The 21,155-nt window shown below is 37.4% G+C and overlaps 1 protein-coding gene across 8 annotated transcripts in view; it reads right to left on the reverse strand.

Moving 5' to 3' along the window:
- The window catches only part of PPEF1 (protein phosphatase with EF-hand domain 1), a 138,243-nt gene that overhangs the window by 82,720 nt on the left and 34,368 nt on the right, over nucleotides 1–21,155 (reverse strand). For all 8 annotated transcript variants that reach the window (XM_021007417.2, XM_021007419.2, XM_078146077.1 and 5 more), the window contains exons 3-4: nucleotides 4,396–4,523; nucleotides 2,463–2,523 (exon numbers count right to left, since the gene is read on the reverse strand). In XM_021007417.2, coding sequence (XP_020863076.1) covers nucleotides 2,463–2,523; nucleotides 4,396–4,523 — 189 coding nt within the window. The remainder of the gene's footprint in view (nucleotides 1–2,462; nucleotides 2,524–4,395; nucleotides 4,524–21,155) is intronic.

Below are 21,155 nucleotides of genomic sequence, written 5' to 3' on the forward strand. Positions count from 1 at the left end.
CTTATAAAGATATCATAAAATACCATAGGCATTCTGAATGGAGTAAATAACAGGAAGTCAGATAAAAAAGTAATGAGCTTTTTATGCCCGGAAACTGCCTCCTAGAAAATGCATTTAGATTCTCATTTGTTCATATTCTTAGAGAATAATGAAGATTGGGTGCTGTAGTGGATATAGTGTTGGCCTTTGAATATATTTATAAAATTGAATTTTACAAAAATCCTATTCCAATAGAATGAGTTTTCCAGACATTTATAATCTGTATTGACCCAGGGCAAGTCATTTAACCTCTTTTAATCTCAACTTCCTGATCAGTATTTATCCTGTTGTGATCAACTGAAATCATATAAACCTTTTTTTGCAGCCTGGAGTATTTTACCTAAAACTCTTCTAATTGGTAGAGAGAATGGTAAAAGTAACCCTGCATGGCTGAGGGAGGCGTGGTATTGTTATAAAAGCTTTGGAGAGAAGAATCATTCATTTCTTCTTTGAAAGATCCACATGTGGTTCCAGATTTCTTTTAGAGAAAAAAGAAAGATTTAGGGGATTGGCTGACATGTAATAGAGGATCTGTAAGCCTCTCTGAAAGAAGGCATGAAGAAAGCCTCTCCTCTCCAAATCTTTTGCACCAACACTGCGCCTCAAGTTGTCATACATGGTCACATCATCATTTTCTCCATCAATTAGCAAAGTTTCATGCAAAATGTTCCAGTCTAGAAACCTGGGTTACATGTAAAATGTCAGCTATGTGGTTTTTTAATAGAAAGAGCAGTGGACCTGCAGTCAGGAAGACTTGCATTCAAATCCAACCTCACACACTAGCTGTATGACCCTGGGCAAGTCACTTAACCTCTCTCTTCCTCAGTTTCCTCATCTGTAAAATGGAGCTAATCATAGCACTCACCTCCCAGGGTTATTGTGCAAATCAAATAGGGTAGTATTTCTACTAACTGTAATCATCATCATCATTATTAAATAGGGACTATAATAGCATCTATCTCAGGGATTGTTATGATGATCAAATGAGATCACATAAACCTATAAACCTTAACATGCTATATAAATGGTAGCCATTTTTATTATTAATAATCCCCATAGGAAAAAGAGAGGAACAAAAATGTGAACAACCATGTTTAATAACATTCACCTGAAATAGACCATTTCTCCATATCCTCTGTATGCACTATTTCAAGATATTGTGACTTCTGGATTGTAACTGTTTGTTGGTCAGCTGCTTATGGCCCTGACATTTTATGACATGGTAGCTGCTGCCTTCTTTACCAGTCAATCACTTGCTGCCATCAATGTCATCAACATCATCAGCAGTTGGTCCTCAAAAAGTCACACCATAGCACTATCGTCTGTAGGAGGTGAAATAGTATAGGAGAGCCACGGTGGTAGAGTGGAAAGAGCTTAGAGTCAGAAGAAATTTGGATTTGTATTCTGGCTCTAGTATTCACTACCGGTGTGGGCCAGCATGCTAAAAAAAATTATGCAACCTTGGACATTTAAGCCATTTAAAAAGCCATTTAAGCTCTCTCACATTTAAAACAGGAATAATGTTGCTTACACTAGTTAACTCACTAGACAGTTATAGGGGAACTATTTTGTAAACCTTAAATTGCTGTGTGAAAGGTAAACTGTTATTATTATAACATTATAATAATCTTTTTTTTTGTCTCGGCAATGGGGTTAAGTGACTTGCCCAGGGTCACACAGCTAGTAAGTGTTATGTATCTGAGGCCAGATTTGAACTCAGGTCTCCCTGAATCCAAGGCTGGTGCTCTATCTACTGCGCCATCTATCTGCCCCTATAATAATCTTTTGAAAAGTAAAATTCAGTGTTGGATCTATAGCACAAAAACTAACCAATTAGACTGATTATTTTTTCATTAAATGCATTGCTTACTTGTCATATAAGCACAGTTTGTATCATCTCTTTACTTTCTTACCATTTCTATATTGCAGAATTTTTAAAATAATAAGTGTTCCTAATAAATCTATAATAATAACTTGGTTTCCTCTAATTTCCTCTCCATAGGCAGCTAGGTGATATGGTAGAAAGAGAGCTGGATCTGGCTCAGAAGGCCTGAGTTCAAATCTCACCACAGACATTTGCTGTGTGATCCTGACCCTAGGCAAGTCACTTAACCTGTGTCTGTTTTGGTTTTTTCATCTCTAAAATGGGGTTAGTAATAGTGTCTATCTCCCAGGATTGTTGTGAGAATCAAATGAGATAACATACATAAGGCACTTTGCAAAACTTAAAGTGTTGTAAGAGTGGTGGTAGTAATAGTAGTAGTAGTAGTAGTAGTAGTAATAGAGTTATCTAAGGGTTCAAAAATAATTGTAACTTTTCATTGTAGCCTCCTGGTTATTCTTCTTAGACCTTTATTTTGCCTCACCATACAATATATCTTTCAAAGGCATTTCTTAATTTTATTTTCAACTTATCTTCCTACCTGAACTGTCCTTGTTATTTGTTGTATAGTTTTCCAGCATGAAGGAGAAAAAGTTGGCTAGCTGAAAAAAAAAGAAAAAATGTCAATCAAGTCACAAAATACATAGCTTTTACAGGTGTTTCTGTTTGGGGACCAGGAGCAATCCAGAAAGCATAGAACCAAAGGTAGATACTGAGAGGCAAGGAAATTGGATCTGGGACTTGGTCTAGCCAAGGATTCCTGAGTCCTTTAGCTGGGTCACTCTGAGGTCAAAGCAAGGTTTCACCCTAAAGAGCAACCATCAGATTACATCTTGGATCAGACCACTTTGACAAGTTAGTGCTTGAAAAATACAGCACCCCATTATTCAGCACCCAGATAATAAAAATCAATAACGAACAAGACCCTATCATTCCTTCCAGAAATACACAGAGCCTGGTCCCAAAACAAAATCTCAACTCATGAAGTAAGGATGGAAAATGAGCAAACATAAGAAAACATCAACAATAAAAAAAATAACGTGGAGCTAGGAGAGAAAGTAAACTCTTTGAGGGAACTATTTCCATTTTTATCTTTGAATACCTCATGCCTAGTACAGTGTTGTTGCACAGAGTAGATATTTAATAAATACTTGTTGAATTGAAGAAGTTAGTACTATTTTTTGTCACTGACAACTGGGAAGGTCAGGAAAGGCTTCACGTAATAGGTGTCAGGTGAGCTGTGTTTTGCAGGAAACCAGGCAGAGGTGAGGAAACAGTGCATGCTGGACCAGGGGAAGCAGCTTATTCAGTAACATAAATGGAGGCTGTCAGATATAGCGGAGCACCTAGGTGGCTAGTTTGACTGGAATGGAGGGTGTGCAAAAGGGAATAAATATGAAAGAAAACTAGAAAGGGACTTGACAACCATATTGAGAAGGCTTTAAATACTAGGCTGAGGATTTTGTATCTGATCCTAAAGACAATTGGGAACCACTGAATTTTTAGTCAGATTGGTCAGATTTATTCCAAGAAATTTTAATCTGGCACCTGTGTAAGGAGAGAGTAGGCAGGGGAGAGACTAGAAGAAGAGAGACCAGTTAGTAATAGGTTGCAATATTTTGGGCAAAAAGTAATAGGGGTCAAAATTAAAATGGTGGCTGTATGTGAAAAGCACAGATGTGAAAAATGTTGTCGAGGTAAAATCACCACGACTTAGTAACTGGTTGGATGTGGTAGGAGGGGTGAATAACAAGGAGGAGTCACGTATGACAATCTATACAAATCAGAAATTAAACAAGGATTGATTAAGCATGTATTATGGGCATGTATTAACTCCCCTCTAAATCCCAATTTGTGAGAAAGCCAGTCTTGAAAAGTGATTTTGATTTCTGACCATCTTTTTGGTATAATAATGTTTGATATAACAATGACAATAGAGTCTCAGAATAAGATCTGAGTTCTAGGACCAACTCTGATACTAACTATGCAACATTAACTAAGTCACTGCAACTCTTTGAGCTTAGTTTTCTCATTCAAAAAAAAAGAGTTTTAATATGGATAATCCACTCAACTCTACCATTCCATGATTCTGTGAACTCCAAGAAGTACTGTCTTCCTCCTAAATCATCCACTTACTTCATTCTTTGATTGATTCTGAGATAGTTACAGGAAAATGTGGTTTAATGTTTACTATTAGAGTTGCCCCTTAATAGCTGAGGTTCAGCCTGAATATAAATTATTTAGCCATCTGCCAAAAGTATTAAAGGGAGTTCATTTGAGTTTAAAATGAATTTTTTTTCTGACCTATATTTATTTCATGTTCCCTTCTTCTTTAGTGTCTAGCACACAGGGTCTGGCACATATTAGGAGCCTAATAAATATGTGTTTATTAACTGATTGTTTTTTTTAGAAGATAGGTGGTGCGTAAACATTTTCAAAGGAAGAGAACAAATGAACTAGATAAAAGTACAGACCTGCAGTTGATCTTGTTCATCCGCATATTCAATAGACTCAAAGATGTTCATGGCCTGGCGCCTTCTTAATTCTAACCGAGACTTATAACCTCGGTACCAGTTCTGAATAAGCACAGCTGCCTTTATTGCTACCAATCAACAAAAACAACAAAGACCCAGAAAGAGAGTTAGTACATCATGACAATAGAAGCAGATGCTGTAGAGAAAAAAAAGGATGATTTCATCTAGAATCCTAAAATGATGAGAACAAAAGTTTCAATCACATTGTATGTCCTTTTTTTAAAAAAATATTTTTTGAAAAAGTTGTCAATTCCCAGTTATCTGGAGGATCATTGTTTAGTTTGTAGATTATCCAGACCTCCTGCATTCCTCATTTGTGTTATTCATCCACTTTTTATTCAGTCATCCCATTACTTATAAGTACCAATTCCAGTAATAAGAAGAAAGATAAAGGTAAAGAATTCAGTTTTGTTGTTTATCAGCACGTATCACAGAAAGTTGAAGTTACAGAGTATAAAACCAATGGATTTTATTTATTCATACTTGTTTTCATGGAAAAGTTGAGAGATAGCTCTAATAAAATCATTTTGAAATGGCTCTTTCCAGTTCCCAAGGGTACCATTTGGTGTATCAGTGCTACAGTGTACCAAACGGTACCTTAGTAGCCTGAGAGAGTTAATATACCTACCTAAGCATCTTGTTTAATGCTAGCAAGGCTTACGATGCCTACAATTTCATTAAAACTTTCAGAAGTCCTTATGGGATAAACATAAGGTCTGAATCATTGTTTCTCTTATCAAGAAACTACAACATCAGGTAACTGAGTAACACGTAGCAAATAATTAGCAGGATACTAGAACACAAGTGTTCAGTAGTACTCTGTTCATTGTATTGATATTAATTATCTACTATTATCTGGGAGGGTCATTCTCTATGACTAGTGTCTATAAATATAAAATACATAGTGTCTATAAAATATATGCTGGGTTTGCTGTCACTTCCACTCAGGTAGAAGCTTGATGAGAGGAATTTCTGCTCATGTATGGTTTGGACAATATGGTCTCTGAAGATTCCAATTTATGATCCTATGATTTAATTTCATTTCAATTCAATTCAACAAGCAAGTTCTTTGTTACCATAGAAAGACTCATTGGACACTAGCACATAGCCCACTGCAGACTGACTGATTCTTTATTGAAAGAGCTCTTGCTTTACTAAATTCTCATTATGCAAATTTGACTTTACATAAAGAATTCTGACAGAAAAATCCATATTTCAAAAAACACCCATGCTAACTTTACTGTACAGTACATTGCTCGCTCTCTCTCTCTCTCTCTCTCTCTCTCTCTCTCTCTCTCTCTCTCTCTTGCTCTCTCTCTTTTTCTCTCTCTCCACTTCTGCTCCTTGTTCTGCAACACACAAAGAAACTTAAAAACTTGCAAAGAAAAACTTGAAAAAAAACTCTCCAAGTGAAAGCAGAACAGTCACTGCTGCCAGATTGGCTTGACATGAGACCTTTGATCTGCTCCACCAACCCACCCAGGTGTCCACCTGCAGTGTCTATCTTCCCTCTGAGTTCAGATACCCCTTATCTGTTTTCCACCCCATTTGTTACCTGTCCTTTCCTCTCTGTGGCTATGTCAGGCCCCAATGTGTCCGGCCTCCTCCTTTTTCTTCTTGGTTCAGGCAGACCCCCACATGGCTAGTCCCAAGTTCCTCCTACTGCTCTCATTTCTCCATACCTGACTCCGATGTGTTGAACCAGCCAGCCCCCTCCTTCCTGCCTCCTGCCATTCCCCACACTTGTGGGCAAATTAACATTACACAAAAATCTCTTTACAAAATGGTCCACTTACATAAAGTGAGAACTCTGTGAGTGTGTGTGTGTGTGTGTGCGTGTGCACTTGAGAGAATTTCTGTTCCAGTGTGGATTGCATATATTATATATAGAAATCTCTCAATAAGTGGTCAACAAGCTTCCACTTGAGAGGAAGTGACATCAAATGCACTATATCCCAAAGCAGCCCTTTCCAGTTTGGGTTGCCTCCAATTATTAAGAAGTTTTCTCATTCTTTCAAACCTAAATCTGCCTCTCTGCAACTTCCACTTATATTTTTCTAATTCTACCCTAAAAAGCATTCAAATGACAGCCCCTTAAACTACTTGAATTCAGCTCTGATGTCCCCACTAAATCTTCTCCAGAGTAGGTAAAAATTCTGAGTTTCTTCAATTAATACTCATTTCACATGTTCTGCAGTCTTCTCTCCTTCCTTAAAGCTTCTTCTAGACACAGCTACCATTTCAACGTCCTTCCTAAAATATGGCTTTCAGAATTAAATGCAATGTCTAAGAAGGGCACCTCTCTTGTTATGCACTCAATGCCTCTCTTGATAAGATGCAAGTCAATATTAGCCTTTTAGGCTGCTGCCGTACACTATTGTTTTGTACTAAGTTTACAATCCTCTAGAGCTGTTGTTTACCCACGCCTATTCCCCATTCCCATTGTAAAACAGACTTTTTGAATCCAAATGTAGTGTACATCCAAATGTACATTTATTTCTATTAAATTTCATCTTGTTACAACAGAGTAATCATTCTAGCCCATCAAGATGTTTTTGGATCTTGGCTCAGTCTCGTAATGTGTTAGCTGTCTCTCACAACTTTGCACCATCAGCAGGTTTGATAAGCATGCCGTCCAAGTTATGGACAAAAATATTAATTAGCACAGGGCCTACGACAAATCTTTGGGACATTCCATTAGAAACCTGCTTCCAAATTAATCAGTCCAGCAATCTCCCGATCTTATTGGTCAATTGAAATTGCTCTCTTAAAAATCACCAATAACCAATCAATTTTAATTTAATTTAATTGATGGATTCTTTTCTTTTTTATTCTGCATGAAATATATGTCCCCAAAAAAGCATATGAATATACAATGTAGGACAGAAAAAGATGATTACATGTGAAATTGTAAATGTCTACTATGTATAGAATGTTTTAAAATAGATATACATATACATGCACACTATACATTCATATACATACATAGACACACAATAAATTCAATTTTGTTGTTGTAGTTGTTGAGTCATTTCAGTCATGGTCTGGTTCTTTATGACCCCGATTTGGGGTTCTCTTGGCAAAGATATTGAAGTGGTTTGCCATTTCCTTCTCCAGATCATTTTACAGATGAAGGAAATGGAGGCAAACAGAGTGAAGTGACTTGCCGAAGGTCACCCAGCTAGTAAGTTGTCTGAGGTCAGATTTGAAATCACGAAGATAAGCCTTCCTTACTCTTGCTACTTCAAAGCTATTCTGCTTGTCTATGCTTTCTTCTGATCTCCCTTCTGTTCTCTTTTGTTCATTTTCATTTAAATATTTTATTTAAATTTAATTGTTATTTAAGTATTTAAATAAATGACTCTCTTCTTTTCTTCTTTTTTTGGCAATATTATCATTGACTCCTTTTACCCTTTCTGGTCTCCCAAAAGTGAAAAAGAAAAACAATACCTTTATAACAAATACTCATACTCAAACAAAACAAATCCACAAATGACTTTTATCCAGAAACATATGCCTCATGCTACATCTTGAGTCCATCAACATTATCAAGAGTGGAGTAACTTATTTCATCAGCAATACTGTGGAGTCATGGTTGATCATTGCACTTATTAGTTTTGAAGTTTCATAATTGTTTTTCTTTACAATGTTGCTGCTATTGCTTAAATTGTTCTGGTTCTTCTCACTTCACTCTGTATCCATTCATACAGGTCTTTCCAAGTTTCTCTAAAAACATCCATTTCAACATTTTGTGCAATTTGATAATGTTCCACTACCTTTATGTACTATAATTTCTTTAGTCATTTCCCATTCGATAGGACTTCTTTTGCTTCTAGTCCTTTGTGCTGCAACAAAGAATTGCTATAAATATTTTTGCCATAAACATTGTCTTTCCCTCTTCTTTTGATCTCTTTGCATTTCCTTAGTAAAAGGACTCTGAACCCTTGGACTCTGAGTGATCCATTGTGTCTGATGAAGAGCAATGACATAGACATGAAGAATGATTGAGGTCAGTTAGATACTATGGGTCATCTAGCCACCTAAGCATGCACTCATGAATTCACCACTCAGGAAAGCACAGGCCCCAGGAAAAATATTCTAAAGCTAAGGGGTGAAGTCTAAAGGGCTTGGTCTCTGAAGGTCCAGTGTTCCAGAGAGTTCTTCTGTAGGACAGATGGCAAGAAGAGAGTTATAATCTTTCTCCAAGATGTCATTTTAATGGTGTTTAGTAACATTTTATATCCAAAGGCTTAAATTCAGAATGGTCCAATATTTGAAAAGGATTAGATTTTCTAATTCAAATTAAAAGTAAATAAATTAATAAATAATAAATAAAATAATAAAATAAAATAAAAATAATAAAAAATAATCAGTAGTGTGATTAGGTCAGCTAAAGGGCTCAGTGGATGAATTCCTAGGTCTGGAGTGAAGAAGACCCATCTTCCTGAGTTTAAATCTGGCCTCAGATACTTGCTAGCTGTGTGACCCTGGGCAAGTCACTCAACCCTGTTTGCCTCAGTTTCCTCATCTGCAAAATGAGCTGGAAAAGGAAATGACAAAGTATTCCAGTATCTTTGCCAAGAAAACTTCTAATGGGGTCACAAAGAGTCAGACCCAACTGAGAAACTGAACAAAATGTGATTACCTAAGTCATCAATTCACGTCCAACTGTTAGAAAATAGCCTAGACATTAGGAAATATGTCTCGCACTAAAGGACTGTATTTGTCCATGTGGGAATTCCACAAAGTTATATCTTCGGGCTTCCTTTCTTTCACTTAGTGCTTGTGCTGCCCTATGGCACCACTTATTGCACCTATGAGGATGGTTGCCAAATTTTTATTCCAGGCTTTATCCCTCTCATGAGCTCCAGATTAGAATTTTTAACTGTTTACTAATCATTTCCAACCTGGATATCCTGTAAAACCTCAAACTTATGTCTAAAACAACTTATCTCTCCTAAAATAAACAAAACCCTATACCTCCTCCAGATTTCTGAATTTCTACTAATAGTGCCGCCATTCTCACAGTCACTGAGGTTTTGAGCCTTTTTGCCGTCCCTAAACTTCACTAACAATATGACACTAAGTCCTATCAATTCTACCTCTGCAAAAGCTCGCAAATAATTTCAAAAAATGTCATCCATCACACACATGCCCTCTGTCAAAATTGTAGTTCAGTCTCCCAGGACCCCTTCTTGGCTTATTGAAATTTCCTTGCACCTGGTCTAGCTGCCTTGAGTATTTCCTGCATCTAAGTCATTCTACATACTTCTGCCAAAGTAATCTTTCTTTCATTTATTTCACTATCAATTTCTTCTTTCTTATCCCTTCTCTTTCCTAGCCCTTTTGAACAAAGAATTCAAAATCTTTCCTCCCTCTAACCTCTTACTTTTGTATCTTTCTCTTACTGTGTCCTTTTGTAAAAAAAAAAATCCATCACTTTGTTCTTTTCATTATTTTTCTTCCTTTCTAGTCTATTCCAAAATGTTATCTTTTGATTCATGTACTAGGCCCTTGTTCTTTTTTCATTCTCTCTGTTCCTCACAGAGCAAAGCTCTCTCTTCTATCCAATTTCTATGTTACTGCCTTTGTAGATCTCGTCCCATGATTTTTTTGTGCTCTGCCTCACTATTTGATATATCAGTTGAAGAGAGAAGTAATGTTAGATTGAAGCTCTGCCAAGCAGGAGTGACTCAGTTTCCCAGATTCTGTAGCCTGTGCCCTTCCCCTGTCCTCTGTGTGGTCAGTCTCTATTATCAAGATCATGCCATCCATCCCACCCTTGTCTCTATGCCTCCCCAACCAATCAACCATTCTGGGTTCTGGCTGTCCCTGAAAACTCATATATCTCTTCTAGAGAAGAATATTACCCAAGGAAGTACAGCAGTCTCTTAGAAAAGGCAGCTTCCCAATGCACACCTTTCCCCATATTAAACCCATCACAAAGTTCCCATCCATCTCCTCTATAGTGAGACAATTGCCCTCCCCATTCCAGTTCCATAGGGCCACTCAGACCCCTCTACTCCCTCCAACTCATTCTGTTGCATCTCCCTTTCTTGCTGATAGACAAGAGGAATCACTATCCCTTCTTCTCACGGCTCAATCATGTTTTCCTCTGTTTGCTACCTCCTCTCTCCCCAATTATACAACCTCCCTCTCTACTCTTCCCTCCCACAAAAAGGTAATGTTTCACCTATGAATAGTCATAGGATTTTAGTCCATGGTTGTTGTTGTTTTTCAGTCATGCCCCACTCTTTGTGACCAGATTTGGGGTTTTCTTGGCAAAGATACAGGAGTGATTTCCCATTTCCTTCTCCAGCTCATTTTCAGATAAGGGAACTGAGGCAAACAGGGTTAAGTGACTTGCCAGGGTCACACAGCTAGTAAGTGGCTGAAGCCAGATCTGAATTCAGGAACATGAGTCTTCCTGACTTCAGGCCTGGCACTCTATCTACTATGCCACCTAGCTGATTTTCTCCATATGAAGACAATTCCTATGTACAGTTATCCCTCCCACATCACGGGGATTGGGGTTGGGGGTTAGTGAATCTGAAAAATCCAAATTTTTTGGCCCTCCCTTCATACCAAAGAAGAAGCCTGAATTTTTTCTTTTTCTTCTATGGGGTATTTACAGTACCTTACTGTAAAATTTGTATTAAGTATTTGGTCATAGGCTCTGAATCCTCTGCTGGCCTTTGCACACCATCTCCAGCTTCCACTAAACTCCAAAATATTCCCATTTAATTACTTATGCCTACTCATGATATATCAAAATCATGATGGAGAAAGTCACGATGTGGAAGAGATTACTGTATTCAACCTGGATGTCTCTAGCTGTATCAGACACTGGCACATTATTAGCCCCAGAAACATGTTTTCAGGAAGTACAAAAGAACTCTTGAGTTCAATAATTCTAATTCCAGAATCACAGAACTTTAGAGTTAAAAGGGGCTTTGGCAAACATTTGGTCTAATGTCTAATCCATACCCAACAGTAATTCTCATTGTAATATATCCAAATAGTGGTAATCTAGCCTCTTCCTCCTGAAAACCTCCAGTGAAGGAGAACTTAGCAGCTCCTGAGGTGACCCGTTTCACTTCTAGTCAACTATTTGTTAGAAAGCATTTTTTCCTGGCATCAAGTCTAAATTTCCACATATTGCTCCTGGTTCTGCCCTCTGGGGCAAACAAAGCAAGCCAAATCCTGCTTCCACATGAAAGCCCCAAGAATTCGAGTAAGCACAGCCTTCATGTCCTCCCTGAGGATTCTCTTATTCAGGCTAACTATCCACAGTGCCTTCAGTCAATCCTCATAAACCATGAACTCAAGGTCTTTGACTTTCCCTGTTGCCCTCCTCTGTATTCTCACCGGTTTATCAATGTCCTTCTTAAACTATGACATTCAGAACTAAATATAATACCAAAACTACACCTTTTTTGATACAGCACAGAATCACATTAGTTTAAAAAAAAAAGAGTAGAACATCATATTGCTGATTCATAAAGAGGTTAGGGTACACTAAAACCCCCATAGCTTTTGCAAACTGTTGTCCTAGGCATGCATAAAAGTAGGCAGGATCTACCTGGCAGATGCTCTACACACTCCTACATTGCTACCTAACCACTGCTCCTTCATCCTACACTTGTGAATGTTTTTTGAACCCAGGTGTAAGATTTTACAGTTATCCCTATGGAGTTCAGTATATTAGATTAATTTCCCAGTCAATATCTTTTGATTTCTGGCTCTGTCCTCCATTGTTTGAGCTTTTTCTTCCATCTTTGCCTCTTCTACAAATGTGAGGACATCTATTTCTTTAACCAAGTTATTGATATAAAGGTTACACAGTATAAGTCCAAGAACACATACTTGGGGCTTCCTATAAAATACCTCCCATTAAGCTGACATTAAGCCATTAACAACACACTCCATGAGTTCAGTCATTCAGCCAGTTCCAAGTGGAACCAATTGTACTATCATTTAATCCATATCTCTCCATCTTTTTCACAAGAATAATAATTTGAAATAATTGAACAATTACTTTCCTAAATTCTAGTTAAACCAAATCTACAGTCAATCCTTGACCTACTAGTTTGGTATCCCTGTCAAAAAAAAAAAGGAAATAAAATTAATCTGGCATGACCTATTTTTTTTTTTTAGTGAAGCAGTTGGGGTTAAGTGACTTGCCCAGAGTCACATAGCTAGGAAGGCTGGATTCGAACTCAGGTCCTCCTGACTCCAGGGCCAGGGCTCGATCCACTGCACCACTTAGCTGACCTGATGACCTATTTCTTATAAACAACATATTGTTAGATTCTGATTTTTAATCCATTCTGCTATTCATTTCCATTTTATGAGTGAGTTCATGCCATTCACATTCACAGTTACGATTTTTTAAATTTTTAGAGACTAAAACAAACATTTCCATAACATAATATAAAAAGATGATTGCACATGAAACTGCAAATCTATTATATATAACTTGTTATTCCTTTGAAATATATAATAATCATACAAATTTCTTTTTCCTTTTTTTCTTCCCTTCCCCTTCCCCTAGAAATGGCTACCATTAGACACAAATATGAATGTGTAAATATATACAACATAAACAGGAAGAAGAAATTGAATGACCAAGCTTCACCCTATTGAGAAAATGAATATCTCTCCCTTTCTTACAGAGGGACAAGGGATATAAACTATTCCATATACTGTCATACTCAGTTGGTGTATTGGTTATTTTTGCTGAAGTGTTCTTTCTTTCCTTTTTTATTCCTTGTGACAAGGGTAGCATACTTGAGAAGGAAGGAGTTTGGGAGGTGTTTGGAAATGAAGCAAAAATATAGATTGATAATTTTTTTTAAAGAAACACAAGGACCATTAATAATGAAAAATTGTGGTCTAGTTGCTAGTCCATATTTAATTTACACATCTATAAAATAGAGAACAATGTTGGAAGATAAGGGACTTTAAAAACACTTTTACTGGATTGGATCTATGACTACCATGTATGATCTTTTTAAAAAACAAATTTTTTTGACATCCTTTTATTACATCATGAGAATTTCTCCCACTACAAAGTATTTCTCTCCTTTCCAAGAGATCCATACTATATAACAAATAATATTGTTTGAAGAAAAAAGGAGGAAGAAGCTGTATCAGTCAATCAACAACCATTTATTAAGTACCTACTGTGCTCCAGGTACTGTGCTAAATCCTGGGAATACAAAGAAAGGCAAAGTTCTGTTCTCAAAGAGTTCATAATCAAATGGCAGAGACAACAAATAAACAAAGTTGTACAAACAAACTGTATAGGAAATAATCAACAGAGAGATGTTGTAAGTAAGAGGAACTGGAAAAGGCTTCCTGCAGAAGGTAAGATTTTAGTTGGAACTTGAAAGAAGACAGAAAGTAGAGATGTCTGTACATGGAGGACAGCCATCAAAAATGCCCAGAGTCAGGAGACAGAATGTCTTATTTGAGGAAAATCTGGAAGGCCAGTGTCATTGGACTGAAGAATATGTGGTGGGGGGTAAGGTATAAGAATACTGGAAAGATGAGGTGGGGGACAGGTTGTGAAGGGCTTTGAACACAAGAGGATTGTATATTTGATCCTGGCAGTGATAGGGAACCACTTCATTGAAGTTTGGATTCAGTCAAAGGACCGCACTTGAGGACCTAGAGGCCTCATGTGGCTTCAAGGCCACAGGTTCCCCACTCCTGGTTTAGGGGAAAAGATAATGAGTTCAATTTTAGACACGTTGAGTTTAAAATATCTATTGGACATCCAATTCAAGATGTTGCTGTTGCAATGCTGCAGTTGATGATGTGAGATTGGAGGTCAGCAGAGAAATTAGGGCAGGAAAGGTAGATCTGAGAATCATCAACACAGTTGTGGTAATTAAATTCACAGGAGCTGATGAGATCACAAAGTGAAGTAGTACAGACGGAAAAGAGAATAGGGCCTAGGATAAACTCCTATGGGACACCTACAGAAGATCAGCAAAGGAGACTATGAAGGAGAGGTCCAATAGGTAGGAACTAGGAGCAAGAGTGGAAACCTTGAAGAGAGTATCAGGCTAAGGGGATGATCAACAGCGTCAAAGGCTGCAGAGAAGTCAAGGAGAATAAAGGCTGAGAAAAGTCCATTGGATTAGCAATTGAGAAATCATTGGTAACTTTGGAGAAAGCAGTTTCAGTGGAATGATGAAATTGGAAGGCAGATTGCGAAGGTTTAAGAGAATGAGAGGGAAAAAAGTGGAAGCACCTATTGTAGATGATCTTCTTAAGGAGTTTAGTCCCAAAGGGCAAAAGAGATACAGGAAAATAGTGGGGATGGGAGAATTAAGTGATTTTTTGAGGCTAGAAGAGACATGGACATGTTTATAGGCAGTAGGGAATGAGCCAGTAGACAGGGAGAGATTGAAAATAAGCAATATAATGAGGATGACAGAGAGGGCAATGTGTTGGAAGAGATAGTATGGAATAGATCATATGTGCAGAGAAAGAGGTTAGTCTTGGCAAGGAGTAGGGCCACCTCTTCATGAGAGATATGGTCAAAGAGGAGAGTGGCAGAAGGCATACGGGAAAAGAAAGAGTTCGTGATGAATGGTGTCCATGGCACTGGAATTAAAAGGGATCAGGAAAAGATAATATTTCCTTTTAGTAAAAGGTGGCATTTTAGCTGGAACTTTCAAGAACGGCAAGAAAGCCACAGGCAGAAATAATGAGGGTGAGCATCCCAGGCATGAGAGACAGCCAGTGAAAATGCCCAGAATCAAGAGATAGAATGTCTTGTTCAAAGACAAGAAGGGCAGTGTTACTGGATTAGAGAGTACATGGTAGTGGGGAGGGTGTAAGGTATAAGAAGACTTGGAAATGGGATGAGGAGAAGGCAGGTTAAGAAAGACTTTGGATATCAAACAAGTTTTACATTTGATCCTGGAGGTGATAGGGATTTAATGAGAGGGAAAGGAGGGTGGAGGTGATGTGGTCAGATGTACACTTTAAGAAGAGCAATTTGACAGCTGAGTAGAGGATGGACTGAAGTGGAGAGAGACTGGTGGCAAGGAAAACAGTTATTGAGCTATTACACTAATCCAACAGAATAGAAGTGAGGTGATAAGGACCTGTACCAGGATGGTGGCAGTGTCCTAGGAGAGAAAGGAGAATATATAAGAAATGTTAAGAAGGTAAAATTGACAGTGAAAGGAAAAGAAGTGGAGGAATCTACTGTGGACAGCCTTGGGTATGTTTGTAGGCAGTAGGGAAGCTGCCACTAATTGAATGGGAATGATAGAGGGAGAAATCTGGTGGAAAAGACAGGATGGAATGGGGTCATTTGTGCATGTAGAGGGATTTACTTTGTCAAGGAAAAGGGCTACCTCATGTAAGACAGGGGTGAAGAGGGAGATAGTTGCAGAAGGCACAGGGGTTATGTGAGGTGAGGAAGAGAAAAGAGAGAGCTCTCACCGAATGGCCTCAATTATTTTAGTTAAAGATGAGACAAGATTCTCAGCTTAGAGGCTAGGGAGCCTTAGGAGGCTTAAGAACTGATCAAAAAGTTTGGAAAAGCCACCGTGATAGTTAATTAAATAAGAATGTGTAAAAGGATTGCCTTGACACAGTGAAGGACCAGTTGAGATTATGTAACATAAATTTGTAGTGGACTCAGTCAGCAAAGTTTCATGATTTTCTCTAGCTTTATGGAACACTTTGTAGGAGTGAGGTTGAGAGTTGGCATGGCAAGACTGGTATTAGGATAACGGCTAAAGGACTCAAGAGCACAGTCTGGAATGGAACTAGTTCACTGAGGGATCAAGATTGGAAAGGGAGGAAAGTGTAGCCAAAGGTTTGCAAAGCATTCTAAATATATTATCTCATGGGTAGGCCAAGCTAATATAATTAAAATGACAACCCTATCTAAATTAATTTACTTATTCAGTGCCATACCAATCAAACTACCAAAAATTATTTTATAGGGCTAAAAAAAACAACAAAATTCATCTGAAAGATCAAAAAGTCAAGTATATCAATTAATAAAAAAAAATGCAAAGAAGGTGGCCTTTAATGCCTATAACCATGTTGTAAAGTGGCAATCATCAAAACTATTTGGTGCTGGCTAAGAAATAGAGTGGTGGATCATTAGAATAGATTAGGTACACAAGACACAGTAGTTAATGACTACAGTAATCTACTGTTCGATAAATAGTATGGTAGAAACTAGGCATAGACCAACATCTTACACCATATACCAAAAGGAAAGCAGAAAGCTGGGAAACAATTTTTACAGCCAGAGTCTCTGATAGAGGCCTCATTTCTAAAATATAGAGAACTAAGTCAAATTCATAAAAACACACTTCATTCCCCAATGAACGTATTTCAACATATATGAACAGGCAATTTTCAGATGAAGAAACTAAAGCTATCTATAGTCATATGAAAAATTGCTCAAAATCACTATTGATTAGAGAAATTCAAATTAAAACAATTCTGAGGTACCACCTCACACCCATCAGATTGGCTAATATGACACAGAAGGAAAATGATAAATTTTGGAGATGTGGAAAAAATGCATTGTTGATAGAGCTGTCAATTGATCTAACCATTGGAACTATGCCCAAAGGGCTATAAAACTGCACAGTTTTATAAAACTCATACCCTTTGATCTATCAATACCACTACTAGGCCTATATCCTAAAGAGATCATAAAAAAGGGAAAAGGACCCACATGTACAAACATATTTATAGCAGCTCTTTTTGTGGTGGCAAAGAATTGAAAATTGAGGGAATTCCCATTAATTGGGGAATGGCCGAACAAGTTGTGGTATATGAATGTAATAGAATACTATTGTGCTATAAGAAATGATGAGCAAGTGGATTTCAGAAAAACCTGGAAAAACTTACATGAACTGATACTGAGTGAAGTGAACAGAATCAGGAGAGCATTGTTACACAGTAACAGCAACATTATGCAATGATCAGCTTCAACAGACTTAGCTCTTCTCAGCAATTCCAAGCAAGACAATTCCAAAAGACTCAGGATGGAAAATGCTGTCTATATCCAGAGAAAGAACTATGGAGTCTGAATGCAAATCAAAGCATACTATGTTCTCTTTTTTGTTTTTTTTTCTCCCAGTTTTTCTCTTTTGTTCTGATTCTTCTTTTACAACATGACTAATATGGAAATATGTTTAATGTGATTGTACAAGTATAGTCTATATCAGACTGCTTGCCATCTTGGGGAGGGGGAGATAAGGGAGGGGGAAAATTAAGAATTCAAAATCTTATAAAAGTGAATGTTGAAAACTATCTTTACATGTAATTGGAAAAATAAAATACTATTAAGTGGGAAAAAAGAAAAGAAAACCCTGCTTTATGGGGACAAAAGTACTTATAGTACTGCTATGGTCACAGGGCTGCTGGGGAAAGTGTTGTATAAACCAGAAAGCTTTAAATTACCATCAGGTTAACATTCTTTAAGCACAGTTCTTCTCATGTAACAAGTCTACTAAAAAACCTTCAAGGTCTCCTAATTGTTAATTCATATTTCTCCCTCTTCTAGCATTAGAAGAGTACATATTATTAGAATTAGTTTTGTTATAAAGAATTATATGCAGAAAAGTTTTTTATGCAATCTCCAGCAAAAGATTAAAGTTTTTAGTGGTTGACGGGAACCTAAATCCCATTTCCCTTAAGTTCAATGTATCAACATACACATTTTTTACTTAGGCGTCATTTTCTAGGAAATTTATCCCCTCAAAAGTTGAGGATTGACTGTACATTCTAATGAGAGAGACATATAAATAACTAGGTACATAAAAGTTATATACAGAGTTGTTGAAAGCAATCTGAAAAGAAAAGGCATTAGCAATTAGGGGGAACCAGTGAAGACATCCCACAGAATATGGGCTTTGAGCTGATGCCTGAAAGAAGCACGATAACTAACTGGCAGAAGTGAGAGGAAAGAGTATCTGAGGCATTGAGGATAATCTGTGCAAAGGTACAAAAATATTTATAAATATCAGTTCCTCAGTTGTAGTATTCATCTCTTTGTTTCAAAAGAATTCTTTTACTAATGAAAGCAAACTACTTTTTAAAACTTACCCAGGAATACTGCTTGTGTAAGTATTCAAAAGGATAATTAAGAGACGTATTTATGATTTACAATTAATAAAAATATTTTCATAAGTATATCAAGTTGTTCAACAATTTATGGATGGCATTAGTCCCTACTCAATCAGAAAATTAAAACAAATGCAGAATATTTTTTTGGTCTCCCTTATTAAAGAGGCAGGGTATTATACAGTGAATGAAAGCCAGGAAGACCTGGGTTCAAGTCACTTCTCGTATATTCTGGTTGTGTGATCCTGTGCAAGTGACTTAACCCTCCAATGCTCTAGGCAACTCTCTAGGACTCTAAGTTAATAGAGAAGGTCCTGACCTGCATTAGTTGAGAGTTTCATCATCTTGAAGTTCCCTAACCCAGTGAAATAATAGGTCTAGTCTCTGTGTCCTATCTTCCCTAGACATTTAATAATTCACTAATTATTGATCTGGGTGTTTTATTGCATTTATACTTGGAGAAATGTGGCAGTTACTGACATATTTTTGCCTCTTTTCTTTTTCTCAAATAATACTTCATATTATTAATAGCTGGAAGAGAACTTATAGAGCATCTGGGCCAGACTTTTCACTTTAAACATGAAGAAATTGAGGTCCAAATACCTTAATCAAAGTCATCCAACTCAGATCCTTTTTAAATCCAATGTTCATTCCATAACACCACATTTACTCTTTAAGACAGTGAATCAATTATTTGCTACTATACTCTTTTCATATTTAAAAGCATGTGGACAAGTTTTAGAGGTTAAGGGTTTTTTTTAATTTTTAAGATAATTTTTAAATTTTTTTCAATTATGAAGTACTTATCTTTTTTCTCCTTCCTACCTCCTCCCTACCCACCCACCTACTTAAGATAAAGTTAGGCTGGAAGGCAGAAGGCAGATGGGAAGGAGAGGGGAGGGAAGGGAAAGGAATACTGCCTGTATTGTATAAGCATAGTCAAGCAAAACAAACATTCCTATGTTGGCCATATCCAAAAACTCCTTTCTTTTTCTCCATATTAATCTATTATGTCTGTCATGAGGTGGGAAGTGTTCTTTGTTAGTTGTCTGGAATTATGTTTGGTCATTCTGTCAATATGTTAGTCAATAATCATTTATTAATCACCTACAATGTGCAGGCACTACAGTATACTAAGCACTAATGATGCAAAGTAAGGGAGAAGATGGTCCTTGATTTCATGGAGCTCACAGTCTAATGGGGGGGGGAACAAAGGAAAATTTCTTGGCTTTCTAGGTTCTCAAAAGAATGGAGGAAGTGTATAGGCAAAGGCGATTGAAGAGTTTCTTCAAGCTGGGAGCTTGGGAATGAGTGCCAGTTTTGCAAATCAAGAAGCTTAATTTTCAAATTATATGTATGTATATGTAGATAGATAGAGGGCACAGGGTGAGTTGAAGATTAAGGGGTCATATCTGGAGAACAAAATCAAGGGATGAGAGAGGATGATACTCGGAGAAGAAGAAAGGGAGAGGTAGAATGGGGTGAGTTATCTCACAAAAAAATAGAAAAGAAAAGGCTCTTGCAGTGGAGGGGAAACTGGGGAAGGTGAGAGGGAAAGAGTGAATCTTATTCTCATAGGATTCGGCTTAAGGAGAGAATAACATACACGTTCAATTGGGTATGGAAATCTGTCTTACCCTACAGGAAAATAGGGGGAGAAGGGGACAAGAGAGCAGGGGGATGATAGAGAGGAGGGCAGACTGGGAAATGGGGTAATCAGAAGGAAATACTTCTGAGGAGGGACAGGGTCAAAAGAAAGAATAGAATAAATGGGAGGGCAGGATAGGATTAAGGGAAATAGAATTAGTTTTTCACAACATGTCTACTATGGACGTGTTTTACATAACTGCACTGTGTACAACCTATATTGAGTTGCTTGCCTTTTCAATGAGGGTGGGTGGGGAGGGAGGAAAAGAGAAAATTTGAAACCTAAAGTTTTAAAAACACATGTTTAAAAAAATGTTTTCACATGCTACTGGGAAATAAAAATACAGGAAATGGGGTACAGATGTCTATCCTGCCCCTACAGGAAAATAGAAGGGGAAGGGGATAAGAGAAGGGGAGAGAGATAGAAGAGAGGACAGACTAGGGGAAGGGATATTCAGAATGCATGCCATCTTGGGGTGTGGGGGAGAGGGGAGATAGGGTGAAAATTTGGAACTCAAAAACTTGTGGAAGTGAATGTTGGAAACTAAAAGTAAATAAATATAAAATAAATTTTAAAAAACAAAGCAGCTTAATTTTCCATTTCTATTTGGGTTGGGGATAGCGTAAATAAAATGCTGGTGAAAGACAGATGGAAAAGGAGGCTAGCAGAGCCACCTCTGCCTGTCAAGATTCAGAGGGGAGATGTGGCTGAAGTAATAACAATAATAAGTAACATTTATGTAGAACCTACTATATTCCAAGCATTCTGCTAAACATTTCACAATTATTATCTCATTTGATCCTCATAACACCCCGTAAAGGTAGGCGCTATTATTATCTCCATTTTACAGATGAAGAAACTGAGTCAGACAGTGGTTATGTGGCTTGCCTAAGCTCCCATAGTATTAAGAGTCTGAGTGCAGATTGAAACTGAG

This window comes from Phascolarctos cinereus, unplaced genomic scaffold, assembly GCF_003287225.1.
Source record: "Phascolarctos cinereus isolate Bilbo 61053 unplaced genomic scaffold, phaCin_HiC Scaffold_726;HRSCAF=1367, whole genome shotgun sequence".
Taxonomy (NCBI): Eukaryota; Metazoa; Chordata; class Mammalia; order Diprotodontia; family Phascolarctidae; genus Phascolarctos; species Phascolarctos cinereus.